Genomic DNA, 14,672 nt, shown 5'->3' with positions numbered 1-14,672 from the left:
AACACTGCTTTCAATCAGATTTGAATTGGATATTTAATACAATGTTTAATTAATTAGGTTAATAAATATTTGTCTTATTATTTTTTATATATATATTTTGTACTTAATCTATGTTTTTTATTCAATAATTTAAGCCTTTTATTACTAATTTTCAGTTTGGCTTCAGCTTAATCATTCATATAGCACATTTAAAACCTAAAGTGTTGTACATGTCACTGGAAAGGAAACAAATGCAATTACTACAGTGGGGCAAAAGAGTATTTAGTCAGCCACCGATTGTGCAAGTTCTCCCACTTAAAATGATGACAGAGGTCTGTAATTTTCATCATAGGTACACTTCAACTGTGAGAGACAGAATGTGAAAAAATAATCCAGGAATTCACATTGTAGGAATTTTAAAGAATTTATTTGTAAATTATGGTGGAAAATAAGTATTTGGTCAACCATTCAAAGGAGGTTTTGGCTCAAAATCTCACGATACATGGCCCCATTCATTCTTTCCTTAACACAGATCAATCGTCCTGTCCCGTTAGCAGAAAAACAGCCCCAAAGCATGATGATTCCACCCCTATGCTTCACAGTAGTTATGGTGTTCTTGGGAATCAACTCAGTATTCTTCTTTCTCCAAACACAATGAGTTGAGTTTATACCAAAAAGTTCTATTTTGGTTTCATCTGACCACATGACATTCTCCCAATCTTCTGCTGTATCATCCATGTATCCATTTTGGTATAAACTCAACTCGTCGTGTTTGGAGGAAGAAGAATGCTGAGTTGCATCCCAAGAACACCACACCTACTGTGAAGCATGGGGGTGGAAACATCATGCTCTGGGGCTGTTTTTCTGCTAAGGGGACAGGACGATTGATCCGTGTTAAGGAAAGAATGAATGGGGCCTTGTATCGTGACATTTTGAGCCAAAACCTCCTTCCATCAGTGACAGCTTTGAATGGTTGACCAAAAACTTATTTTCCACCTTAATTTACAAATAACATCTTTAAAATTCCTACAGTGTGAATTCCTGGATTTTTTTTTCACATTCTGTCTCTCACAGTTGAAGTGTACCTATGATGAAAATTACAGACCTCTGTCATCATTTTAAGTGGGAGAACTTGCACAATCGGAGGCTGACTAAATACTTTTTTGCCCCACTGTGTATAGTGTGTACAAAGTATACCGCTATGTGTACTATTAGTGGGCGTGTTACAGGTGATTTACTAAGACTGTGTGTACAGTTGAATACAAGTACTATATAGTGTGTACTAAGTATACAGCTATGTGTACCATTATTGATTGATACTTTTATTAGTAGATTGCATAGTTCAGTACATATTCCGTACAATTGACCAGTAAATGGTAACACCCGAATAGGTTTTTCAACTTGTTTAAGTCGGGGTCCACGTTAATCAATTCATGGTAATTAGTGGGCGTGTTGCAGGTGATCTACTAAGACTGAGTGTACAGTTGAATACAAGTACTAGATAGTGTGTACAAAGTATACAACTATATGTGATATTAGTGGGCGTGTTTCAGGTGATCTACTAAGACTGTGTGTACAATTGAATACAAGTAATGTATAGTGTGTACAAAGTATAACAGTGTGTGTACTATTAGTGGGGGTGTTTCAGGTGATCTACTAAAAAACTGTGTGTACAATTGAATACAAGTACTAGATAGTGTGTACAAAGTATACAGCTATGTGTACAATTAGTGGGTGTGTTGCAGGTGATCTACTAAGACTGAGTGTACAGTTGAATACAAGTACTATATAGTATGTACAAAGTATACAAATATGTGTACTATTAGTGGGCATGTTGCAGGTGATCTACTAAGACTGTGCGTACAGTTGAACAAAAGTAATTATAAATAATAAATGTATAGCGGTTTTCTACCTTCAAGGTACTCAAAGCGCTTTGACACTACTTCCACATTTACCCATTCACACACACATTCACACACTGATGGAGGGAGCTGCCATGCAAGGCGCCAACCAGCACCCATCAGGAGCAAGGGTGAAGTGTCTTGCTCAGGACACAACAGAAGTGACGAGGTTGGTTCTAGGTGGGATTTGAACCAGTGACCCTCGGGTTGCGCACGGCCACTCTTCCACTGCGCCACGCCGTCCCGTACTAGTACTAAGTACTAAATAGTGTGTACAAAGTATACAGCTATGTGTACTATTAGTGGGCGTGTTCCAGGTGATCTACTAAGACTGTGTGTACAATTGATAACAAATACTATATAGTGTGTATATAATACTTTGCTATCGCCAAATGAATATTTTTGTGTATTTTCCTCCCAGTATTGTGTTGTAGTTGTATATTACTATATACTGTATGTATATATATACATATATATATATATATATATATATATATATATATATATATATATATATATATATATATATATATCCATCCATCCATCCATCCATCTTCTTCCGCTAAAGGGAACGTGTGAACCATTTAGATCATTTGATACAGTGTTTCTTAACCATAGGGTCGCCAAAAATAAAATCTATTTCTCAGCTGTAATGCACGTTTCTACCACCTGTGGCAGTATTGACAATATCAAACAAACAGAAGCAGTCCGGATCTAAAGTCACAGAGAAGTTTATTTAGCGCAAAAATGTTGACTAAAATGGTGAAGCTGTATTTATATGAGAACTTAAATTTTTGTTGACAGTTTATTTAGGAAACATATTGCATGATTATTATTTATTTCCCATGTATTTAGTATGCATTTCATTTGATTAGTATTTATTTTTCTAATCAGTCTGACCAAAGCCTTATGTTGAATAACAATCTTTGTGATTAAGTCATTTTAATATCATTTGACAAGGTTTATCTTCCTAAACTCGAAGTAAGTGAGAAATAATATATGAAAATGAATACAATAACTAATTCAGTGTGGTCCCGGGTGCCTGTGTAGTGGAAAAGGTGGAGAAGCCCTGCTGTAAGAGTTGAGTAGATGATCTTTGTGAGCAGGTTACAAGTCTTAATAAATTGAAGCAAGAATCTATTGATTTTCCGTGGTGACACACGATACCGCTGACGCGCGCAGAAAGTTGGAGGACTTTTCAGTCGGAGTCGATATCGTGACGCCCAATTTGTGTCGTCTTTTGTGCCCGACATCGATCGCCCGATAATGGCATTGAACTCTGAGGACCTCTCACACGCGTCCACACTTAGTTCCCCACTGAAAGGTGAGACGTGAAGAAGCTGAGGTTTCTCCACTGGTGTCCTCACCTTGTCGCTGACATCTCATTAATAGGCCGTATCGTTCCTGAGAGGTTCCTCTGCTCCTCACACATTGGGGGCAGCTTTCATTACAAGTATGTCTGACACTAGGGAGTGATCAAGATGTCAGAGCCCACCTACCACTGATATCACTCGCTCGCATCTTGATACACTTAGTTTTCTATATCCTATGCTGTACTGTATCGTTAATACCGTTCTTGCAAGGTTTCTGCTTCTGACGTGTGCTGTGATGGGAGACCATAGAGGAAGTATATTACACGATATCAACTGATAGTTTTTTTTAATGAGCCACTTACTTATCTACTGTATGTTATATGTTAGCATACAGTATTGATATTGTATTGAAAAATGTCTGATATCACGTGTAATACCAGCGGCCTTGCAGTGTGTTTACTTGTGTGTGATATCATGTGCGATACAAGCAGTCCCACAGGGTGTTTACTTGAGTGTGATATGACGTGCGATACAAGCGGTCCTGCAGCGTGTTTACTTGCGTGAGATATTATGTGCGATACAAGTGGTCCTGCAGCGTGTTTACTTGTGTGTGATATCATGTGCGATAAAAGCAGTCTTGCAGAGTGTTTACTTGTGTGTGATATCATGTGCGATACAAGCAGTGCTGAAGAGTGTTTACTTGTGTGTGATATCATGTGGGGTACAAACAGTCCTAAAGCATGTTTACTTGTGTGTGATATCATGTGCGACACTAGCAATTCTACAGCCTGTTTACTTGTGTGTGATATCATGTGTGATACAACCAGTCCTATAGCATGTTTACTTGTGTGTGACATCATGTGCAATACAAGCAGTCCTGCAGTGTGTTGACTTGTGTGTGATATCATGTGCGATACAAGTGGGCCTGCAGCGTGTTTACTTTTTGTGATGTCATGTGGTCTACAAGCAGTCCTACAGCCTGTTTACTTGTGTGTGATATCATGTGCGATACAAGCAGTCATACAGCGTGTTGACTTGTGTGTGATATAATGTGCGATACAAGCGGTCCTCTAGAGTGTCTACTTTTGTGTGATATTATGTGCAATACAAGTAGTCCTTCGGCGTGTTTACTTGTGTGTGATATCATGTGCGATACAAGCAGTCCTGCAGCGTGTTTACTTGTGTGTGATACAAGCAGTCCTGCAAAGTGTTTGTATGTGTGTGATATCATGTACGATACAAGCAGTGATACAGCATGTTGACTTGTGTGTGATATCATGTGCGATACAAGCAGTCCTACAGCATCTTTACTTGTGTGTGATAGCATGTGCGATACAAGCGGTCCTGCATCGTGTTTACTTGTGTGTGATATCATGTGTGATACAAACAGTCCTGCAAAGTGTTTGTATGTGTGTTACATCATCTGCGATACAAGCAGTCATACAGCGTGTTGACTTGTGTGTAAAATCATGTGCGATACAAGCGGTCCTGCAGAGTGTTTACTTTTGTGTGATATCATGTGCGATACAAGCATTCCTACAGCGTGTTTACTTGTGTGTGATATCATGTGCGATACAAGCGGTCCTGCAGCCTGTTTACTTGTGTGTAATATCATGTGCGATACAAGCAGTCATACAGCGTGTTGACTTGTGTGTGATATCATGTTCGATACAAGCAGTCTTGCAGAGTGTTTACTTTTGTGTGATATCATGTGCGATACAAGCAGTCCTACAGCGTGTTTACTTGTGTGTGATATCATGTGCGGTACAAGCGGTCCTGGAGCGTGTTTACTTGTGTGGGATACAAGCAATGCTGCAAAGTGTTTGTATGTGTGTGATATCATGTGCGATACAAGCAGTCATACAGCGTGTTGACTTGTGTGTGATATGTGTGATACAAGCAGTCCTACAGCGTGTTTACTTGTGTGTGATAGCATGTGCGATACAAGCTGTCCTGCATTGTGTTTACTTGTTTGTGATATCATGTGTGATACAAGCAGTCCTGCAAAGTGTTTGTATGTGTGTGATATTATGTGCGATACTTGCAGTCATACAGTGTGTTGACTTGTGTGTGATATCATGTGCGATACAAGCGGTCCTGCAGAGTGTTTACTTTTGTGTGATATCATGTGTGATACAAGCAGCCATACAGCGTGTTTACTTGTGTGTGATATCATGTGCGATACAAGCGGTCTTACAGCGTGTTTACTTGTGTGCGGTAGCATGTGCAATACAAGCGGTCCTGCATCGTGTTTATTTGTGTGTGATATCATGTGTGATACAAGCAGTCCTGCAAAGTGTTTGTATGTGTGTGATATCATGTGCAATACAAGCAGTCGTACAGCGTGTCGACTTTTGTGTGATATCATTTGCGATACAAGCAGTCTTACAGCATGTTTACTTGTGTGTGATAGCATGTGCAATACCAGTGGTCCTGCATCGTGTTTATTTGTGTGTGATATCATGTGTGATACAAGCAGTCCTGCAAAGTGTTTGTATGTGTGTGATATCTTGTGCGATACAAGCAGTCATACAGCATGTTGACTTGTGTGTGATATCATGTGCGATACAAGCGGTCCTGCAGAGTGTTTACTTTTGTGTGATATCATGTGCGATACAAGCGGTCTTACAGCGTGTTTACTTGTGTGCGGTAGCATGTGCAATACAAGCGGTCCTGCATCGTGTTTATTTGTGTGTGATATCATGTGTGATACAAGCAGTCCTGCAAAGTGTTTGTATGTGTGTGATATCATGTGCAATACAAGCAGTCGTACAGCGTGTCGACTTTTGTGTGATATCATTTGCGATACAAGCAGTCTTACAGCATGTTTACTTGTGTGTGATAGCATGTGCAATACCAGTGGTCCTGCATCGTGTTTATTTGTGTGTGATATCATGTGTGATACAAGCAGTCCTGCAAAGTGTTTGTATGTGTGTGATATCTTGTGCGATACAAGCAGTCATACAGCATGTTGACTTGTGTGTGATATCATATGCGATACAAGCGGTCCTGTAGAGTGTTTACTTTTGTGTGATATCATGTGCAATACAAGCAGTCCTACAGCGTGTTTACTTGTGTGTGATATCATGTGCGATACAAGCGGTCCTGCAGCGTGTTTACTTGTGTGGGATACAAGCAGTCCTGCAAAGTGTTTGTATGTGTGTGATATCATGTGCGATACTAGCAGTCATACAGCGTGTTGTCTTGTGTGTGATATCATGTTCGATACAAGCGGTCCTGCAGAATGTTTACTTGTGTGTGATATCATGTGCGATACAAGCGGTCCTGCAGTGTGTTTACTTGCGTGTGGTATCATGTGCGATACAAGCGGTCCTGCAGAGTGTTTACTTGTGTTTGATATCGTGTGTGATACAAGCAGTCCTGCAAAGTGTTTGTATGTGTGTGATATCATGTGCGATACAAGCAGTCATACAGCGTACTGACTTGTGTGTGATAACATGTGCGATATAAGCAATCCTGCAGCCTGTTTACTTGTGTGTGATATCATGTGCGATACAAGCGTTCCTTGTCAATATTTTATAATAGTTCCTACCAAAAAAGTAATATTTGTGTCAAATAAATTGTTCTGATGCTCATCTTTTAATACAATTAATACTGGTGACAGTTTCCAAGATAAGAAACAAACAATAAATAATAATAAACAACACATGTCCATTCTTCATGACAATAATCGCTGATATCTTTAGTCAGAATGGCGGTTACATTTGATCTGACCTGAGCTGGTTCTCCCTTCCAGAGCAAGTGCGGAACAGCTACTTCCTGGGCCTGGATGGCTCCCTGAGGCTGGCCCTGGCCAACGGCATGGAGGTGTCTCTGCACACGGAGCCCCACCTGCTGGCCGGCACCGTGCACCCTGCTGTGAGCCGGAGGAACATCACCCTGGCCCTGGACAACGGACTCAACCTGGTGGAGTGGCGCCAGAGGAAGGAGCAAGCACGCGGCCTCGTCACCGTCTACGGCCGCAGGCTGAGGGTGAGTACTCAAAATAGTACACACAAGTACTTTTACACTGTCCTACATTACCACATAGTACACACTCGTACAAATACTGTAAATAGTACACTTTAACACATGTACTGTAAATATTACAATCCAACACAAATAGTGTAAATATTACACTCGAACACAAATACTGTAAATAGTACACTTTAACACATGCACTGTAAATATTACAATCCAACACAAATACTGTAAATATGACACACTAACACAAATACTGTAACTAGTACACTCTAACACTAATACTGTAAATAGTACATTTCAACACATGTACTGTAGATATTACACTCTAAAACATACCGTAAATAGTACATACTGTAAATAGAACACTCTAACACATGTACTGTAAATATTACACTTTAACACAAATACTGTAAATATTACACTCTACCACATGTACTGTAAATATTACACTCTAACATATGTATTGTAAAAGTACACTCTAACACAAATACTGTAAATACTACACTCTAATTGTAAATAGTACACTCTAAAACAATTACTGTAAATAGTACACTGTAACACATGTACTGTAAATATTACACCCTCACACAAATACTGTAAATAGGACACTCTAACACATGCACTGTATATAGTGCACTCTAACACAAATACTGTAAATATTATAATCAAACACATGTACTGCACATAGTACACTCTAGCACAAATACTGTAAATAGTACACACTAACCGAGTACTTTTACAGTATCCAACATTTCTTCAAGCACACCTGTGAAGTGAAAACCCTTTCAGGTGACTTCCTCTTGAAGCTCATGGAGAGAATGCCAAGAGTGTGCAAAGCAGTAATCAGAACAAAGGGTGGCTATTTTGAAGAAACTAGAATATAAAACATGTTTTCAGTTATTTCACTTTTTTTGTTAAGTACATAACTCCACATGTGTTCATTCTTAGTTTTGATGTGACAATCTACAATGTAAATATTCATGAAAATAAAGAAAACGCATTGAATGAGAAGGTGTGTCCAAACTATATATATATATATATATATATATATATATATATATATATATATATATATATATATATATATATATATATATATATATATATATATATGTATATATGTATATATGTATATGTGACGTGCAGCAAAGGGAGGCAGGTGAGGCAGTCCTCACGTTCCATCAAGGATAGAAAAAAAATGTAAAAAGAAAAAAAATTCCTCCATCAGTGTGTGAATGTGTGTGTGAATGGGTAAATGTGGAAGTAGTGTCAAAGCGCTTTGAGTAATTTGAAGGTAGAAAAGCGCTATACAAGTACAACCCATTTATCATTTATCATTTAATTAATTAAATTGTTATATGTATCCAGTGATTATACTTTAAAATGTTATTTTCCATTTAACTTCACCAGTTTTAGATTATTTTTATTCAAAATCACTGAATTTGTCACGATTCGGTATGCGGATCGTTTATGGTTTTGCCCTATTTATGTCTTTGTTCATGTTTTGTTTCTGGACTCTGCCGATCCTTGTTTGAGCACTTCCTTTTTTGTGTTAGTCACCATGGCAACGTATTGTGTTCCTCCTCACGGGCTCCTGTCACACACCTGTTTCTAATAATTATCTGTGTATTTAAGCCCACCTGGTTCCTTAGTTCGTCCTCGGTCCATTACTTGCTTTTCGCAACACGTCACGTTTTGTATCCTTCTGCCCTCGATTATTTTGTGCTAAGTTCCGCCTTAGCTTCACGTGCGTGTGGCACGTCGTTTAATGTTTTCTGTTTCCTGCTACGTTTTTAGCATTAGCTTTCCGTGCATTGGCACGCGCTTTGTTTTTCTCCTTTTTTGCACCAGTGTTCTTTTGTTTTATTATATTAAAACATATTCTTACCTGCAATCCTGCTGACTGGTAGTGTGTGCATCCACGAAGTGGCAACTCCGCGCAACAAGTGCGCCGAACGCGTGACAGAATGGACCGAGCTAAAAGCCACTTCGCACTCCTCCAGCCCCAGCAAGAACAGGTGTTCCTCTCCGATGAGGAAAAATCGGAGATCTTCCGGGAGCTCCGAGCAGACTCTTGTCCATGGGAGAGCGAGGACGACATTGAGCTGCTGGAAGAGGATCTCCCGGCCGAAGCAGTGGTGGCCTGGGAGCTATTCATGGCGAGGATAGCGGACGCGGAGGAACGCTTTCGCTCCCAGTCTCAAGCCACCCCGACATTCCCCTCAGCGCGCTGTACGCCGCGCGGTGACGTCACACCACCCAGGAGGAGAGCACTCCAGTGGCGGCCAGGCGCCGCGCAGGGGCGTGCACAAAAGGAGTGCAGGGCTTTCCCCTCAGCAGCGACTGCCAGGTGCTTTCCATGTGGCTTTTCTTCCCAGGCACCTGCTGTAAATCTGCCTGAGGGACGCGTACGGCGCACACGCACAAGGCCAGCTCCCAGGCTTCCAAGCGCCCACCCTCCCATGCCCTCGACTGCCTCCAAGCTCGCACAAACCCCCCCCCCCACCAACTCCATCTGGCATCTGGAATCTGCTCCCTGAGGGGGGGGGGCAAGGCTGATGGCGTGTCAGTGGCACAGGCGGACCTCCTTCCATTGAGGTTGCTGCCTGCCTTGCCGCTGGCTCCGCCCGCGTCAACAGACAAGCCACCTGCCCCAGTGCCAGCACCACGTCAACCTCCAACGCCAAGTCCACGGCTAAGGCTAATCCCAGTACCGGCACCACGCCAACCTCCCACGCCGGCACCACGCCAACCTCCCACGCCGGCACCACGCCAACCTCCCACGCTGGCACCACGCCGGGCTCGACCTCAAGGTCCAAGTGTATGCCGGCCTCCGAGTCCAAGTCCAGGTGCAAGCCGGCCTCCGAGTCCAAGTCCAGGTGCAAGCCGGCCTCCGAGTCCAAGTCCAGGTGCAAGCCGGCCTCCAAGTCCGAGTCCAAGTCCAGGTGCAAGCCGGCCTCCGAGTCCAAGTCCGGGTGCAAGCCGGCCTCCGAGTCCAAGTCCGGGTGCAAGCCGGCCTCCGAGTCCAAGTCCGGGTGCAAGCCGGCCTCCGAGTCCAAGTCCGGGTGCAAGCCGGCCTCCGAGTCCAAGTCCGGGTGCAAGCCGGCCTCCGAGTCCAAGTCCGGGTGCAAGCCGGCCTCCGAGTCCAAGTCCGGGTGCAAGCCGGCCTCCGAGTCCAAGTCCGGGTGCAAGCCGGCCTCCGAGTCCAAGTCCGGGTGCAAGCCGGCCTCCGAGTCCAAGTCCGGGTGAAAGCCGGCCTCCGACTCCGAGTCCGGGTGCAAGCCGGCCTCCGACTCCGAGTCCGGGTGCAAGCCGGCCTCCGAGTCCGAGTCCGGGTGCAAGCCGGCCTCCGAGTCCGAGTCCGGGTGCAAACCGGCCTCCGAGTCCGAGTCCGGGTGCAAGCCGGCCTCCGAGTCCGAGTCCGGGTGCAAGCCGGCCTCCGAGTCCGAGTCCGGGTGCAAGCCGGCCTCCGAGTCCGAGTCCGGGTGCAAGCCGGCCTCCGAGTCCGAGTCCGAGTCCAAGCCGGCCTCCGAGTCCGAGTCCGAGTCCAAGCCGGCCTCCGAGCCGGCCTCCGAGCCGGCCTCCAAGCCGGCCTCCAAGTCCAAGCCGACGTCCAAGCCGGCCTCCGAGTCCAAGCCGGCCTCCGAGTCCGAGTCCGAGTCCAAGCCGGCCTCCGAGTCCGAGTCCGAGTCCAAGCCGGCCTCCGAGTCCGAGTCCAAGCCGGCCTCCGAGTCCGAGTCCGAGTCCAAGCCGGCCTCCGAGTCCGAGTCCGAGTCCAAGCCGGCCTCCGAGTCCGAGTCCGAGTCCAAGCCGGCCTCCGAGTCCGAGTCCAAGCCGGCCTCCGAGCCGGCCTCCGAGCCGGCCTCCGAGCCGGCCTCCGAGCCGGCCTCCAAGTCCAAGCCAACGTCCAAGCCGGCCTCCAAGTCCAAGCCGACGTCCAAATCGGCCTCCAAAACGACGCCCGAGTCCAAGACGATGTCCAAGTCAACGTCCAATACGACGCCAGAGTCGACGTCGATGTCGGCGCCCGGGTCCACGCCGAGCATCAGGTCCGGAACCGCGCCGGGCGCATCTCCCTCCGCGTCGGATGTGGGTGTGGCCGTGCCCAGGTCGTCCTCCTCGCAGGGCGCTTCCACCTCCAGGGGTGTGGCCGTACCCCGGGCGTCCTCCTCAGCGGGTGCTTCCACCCCCACGCCGGCCACGGTGGTGGTCCTTCCCAGGGCGTCCTCCCCGCAGGACGCGCCCTGGCCCTCGTCAGCCACGGATGTGGCCTCTGCAGGCCCGCCCGCCTAGACTTTTGTGGTGGCGGCGTCCCACCCGCCGCCGCTGCCTGTGGTGTCCTTGGTGGAGTCAAGGATGCAGGACTTGTCAGCCCTCCACCAGGTCCTCCCTCCGCCCTCCCTTCTCTTTTGGACTGTCTAGTTGTAGGGGGGGTTTGTACTTCGGGATTTTTGGGGCATCTGGGATCTGCCCCTTAGGGGAGGGGTAGTGTCACGATCCGGTATGCGGATCGTTTATGGTTTTGCCCTATTTATGTCTTTGTTCATGTTTTGTTTCTGGACTCTGCCGATCCTTGTTTGAGCACTTCCTTGTTTGTGTTAGTCACCATGGCAACGTATTGTGTTCCTCCTCAGGGCTCCTGTCACACACCTGTTTCTAATAATTATTTGTGTATTCAAGCCCACCTGGTTCCTTAGTTCGTCCTCGGTCCATTACTTGCTTTTCGCAACACGTCACGTTTTGTATCCTTCTGCCCTCGATTATTTTGTGCTAAGTTCCGCCTTAGCTTCACGTGCGTGTGGCACGTCGTTTAATGTTTTCTGTTTCCTGCTACGTTTTTAGCATTAGCTTTCCGTGCATTGGCACGCGCTTTGTTTTTCTCCTTTTTTGCACCAGTGTTCTTTTGTTTTATTATATTAAAACATATTCTTACCTGCAATCCTGCTGACTGGTAGTGTGTGCATCCACGAAGCGGCAACTCCGCGCAACAAGTGCGCCGAACGCGTCACAGAATTTTCACATTTGCCGTTCAAATACTGAGAAGAGACTTGCAGTGAGTCACAGCCAGTTGAGCCTCACCATGGATTGCGCAATGACTCGGCTAACTGCTGGCTGCTGTGCAGTGAGACAGTATTGCTATATGAATTATATTATACACTTCCATAGTTTAGTTAGCTGAGGTATATAATGTACAGTGTATTTTGTCAACACCTGTGTGTGTGTAACCTATTTCTTGTGCTGGGCAATCATAAAACGGCTGCGAAGACGCACTGTGTGAGGCACCTGTTGTTCCGCCTCCTGGTGATAGAGGGCGCTAGTGATCCCAGAGATCATTCCTGCGAATACTAGGCTGCAGAATAAGTGACAACAAGCTACAGTTAGCTAGTTAAGTGCAGCGGCAGCGATCGTTTATTTTTCCTCTCCCCTGGACTTTTAGCATGGATTATTACATATCTAAAATAAAACAGTTTTCGAAACTGGACTTTCAATCGAAGCAGGAGGTAATAATTAAAGGAAGACCAACGCGGGAGATAAAAGGTTTGCTTCAGACAGTGATCTCCATCAAGACAGAGAGACTTTTAAAACTGAAGAAGGATAACGAAGACTTCTATAAACAAGTTATCGATGCTTTTGTTCAGAAGGAGCGGCGCATTGACTTCATTTATAAGTAAAGGTAAGACCATAATAACGTTTTTTTTATTAAATGTGCTTTTTTGTGTGCTACAGTTTGTATGTGTAAAGAATGCTGGTAGGAGCTTTTAAACACAACCCGTTAACAGCTGCCAATCAAATGGTGAATAAGATACTTTTTAGGGTTCATATGTTTATAAATCTGACTGTGATGAAGTCAGTGCCTCACCAGCCATGAACATCACCGCACGTCAACTATATTAGGGGGGTCCAAACTATGGAATATTAAAGTATGGAGGGGTCATTTTGACATTTTGGTCATTTATATATACATACACAGGTGTATGTATATATAAATATATATATACACGTGTGTATGTATATATATAGTATTGGTTTTGAAAATGAAAAATATCAAAATGACCCCTCCATAATTTAATATTTCATAGTTTGGACCCCCCTGATGTAGTTGTATAGTATACTTTGTTAAAGTGTAGTATATTATAGTATAGTGTAATATATAACAGCATAGTGTAGTATATTATAGTGTAGTATAGTTTATAACAGTGTAGTGTAGTATATTATAGTATAATGTAGTATATAATAGTACAGTGCAGTATATTATAGTGTAGTCTAGTATATAATAGTATAGTGTAGTATATTATAGTGTAGTATGTACCAGTGGTTGTCAAATGTCTTTCCACCAAGTAGCACCTTAGAATACACTACACTTCTCTCCAAGCACCAACATGAAAATACAGTTGCATAGTAGCCCTAAGTAGTCATTAAAAACAAGGATGAGCAAATATATTTAATACTTAGGGCTGCTGTGACACACACTGATCATCAACAGAGATGAAACATATACAGTACATATTTGCAGCTGTACAGTGCTGCATTACAGTATAGTATAGTGTATTTATTGATGTGTTTGTTGTTTTTGTGGTGAGATGAGACATGTCATCGTGTAGAAAACCCCTTTGTAGAAAAAAGACCATTGCAATGTGAAGAAGAAGCTGGCGAAGTCAAGTCAGTGTCTCCAAGGGCGGTCAGTGACGCTAATTGTCCCTCCACACACCTCAGTGGGCCTTTTCTCAGCGGGGATCTGAAAGTATGACCCCTGCCCCATTAATGCCTTGCTCATTGGCGCACGCTTGGAGAGAGACCGAAAGCTTAGCTGAAGCGTTAGCAAGCTCATCGACACACCTGAAGTCCAGCTTGAAGGACCAGAAGACTTTTAAAGGAGAACATTATCACAATTTCAAAAGGGTTAAAAACAATACAAATCAGTTCCCCATGGCTTGTTTTATTTTTTGAAGTTTTTTTCCAAATTTTGCACCTCCCGGAATATCCCTAAAAAAAGCTTTAAAGTTCTTGGTTTTTGCTATTTGCGATGCGACTGTCCATTTCCCTGTGACGTCATACAGTGCTGCCAATACAAACAACATGGCGGTTACCACAGCAAGATATAGCGACATTAGCTCGGATTCAGACTCGGATTTCAGCGGCTTAAGCGATTCAACAGATTACGCATGCATTGAAACAGATGGTCGGAGTATGGAGGCAGATAGCGAAAACGAAATTGAAGAAGAAATTGAAGCTATTGAGCGAATAGCTATTGACGCTATTCGGCCATAGCATGGGTGTACCTAATAAAGTGGCCCATAGCATGGCTGCCTTATTAGCATCGCCGGTAAAATGTGCGGACCAAACGATCAGGACTTTTGCATCTTGTGACACTGGAGTAACTTAAATCCGTCAATTGGTAAGTGTTTGTTTCGCATTAAATGTGGGTATCTAGTTTCAAATGTACATAGAGCTAGCGTAAATAGCATGTTAGCATCGATTAGCATAGCATGTTAGC

General features: G+C 44.1%; 1 protein-coding gene across 9 annotated transcripts in view; it reads left to right on the top strand.

Annotated features, from left to right (window-relative positions):
- tenm4 (teneurin transmembrane protein 4) overlaps positions 1–14,672 on the top strand; it is a 343,760-nt gene that overhangs the window by 309,593 nt on the left and 19,495 nt on the right. For all 9 annotated transcript variants that reach the window (XM_061877994.1, XM_061877993.1, XM_061877991.1 and 6 more), the window contains one exon: positions 6,951–7,186. In XM_061877994.1, coding sequence (XP_061733978.1) covers positions 6,951–7,186 — 236 coding nt within the window. The remainder of the gene's footprint in view (positions 1–6,950; positions 7,187–14,672) is intronic.

Source organism: Nerophis ophidion, linkage group LG18 (assembly GCF_033978795.1).
Source record: "Nerophis ophidion isolate RoL-2023_Sa linkage group LG18, RoL_Noph_v1.0, whole genome shotgun sequence".
Classification (NCBI taxonomy): Eukaryota; Metazoa; Chordata; class Actinopteri; order Syngnathiformes; family Syngnathidae; genus Nerophis; species Nerophis ophidion.
The sequence above is the reverse complement of the archived record's forward strand: the minus strand, read 5'-3'. Positions and strand labels throughout refer to the sequence as shown.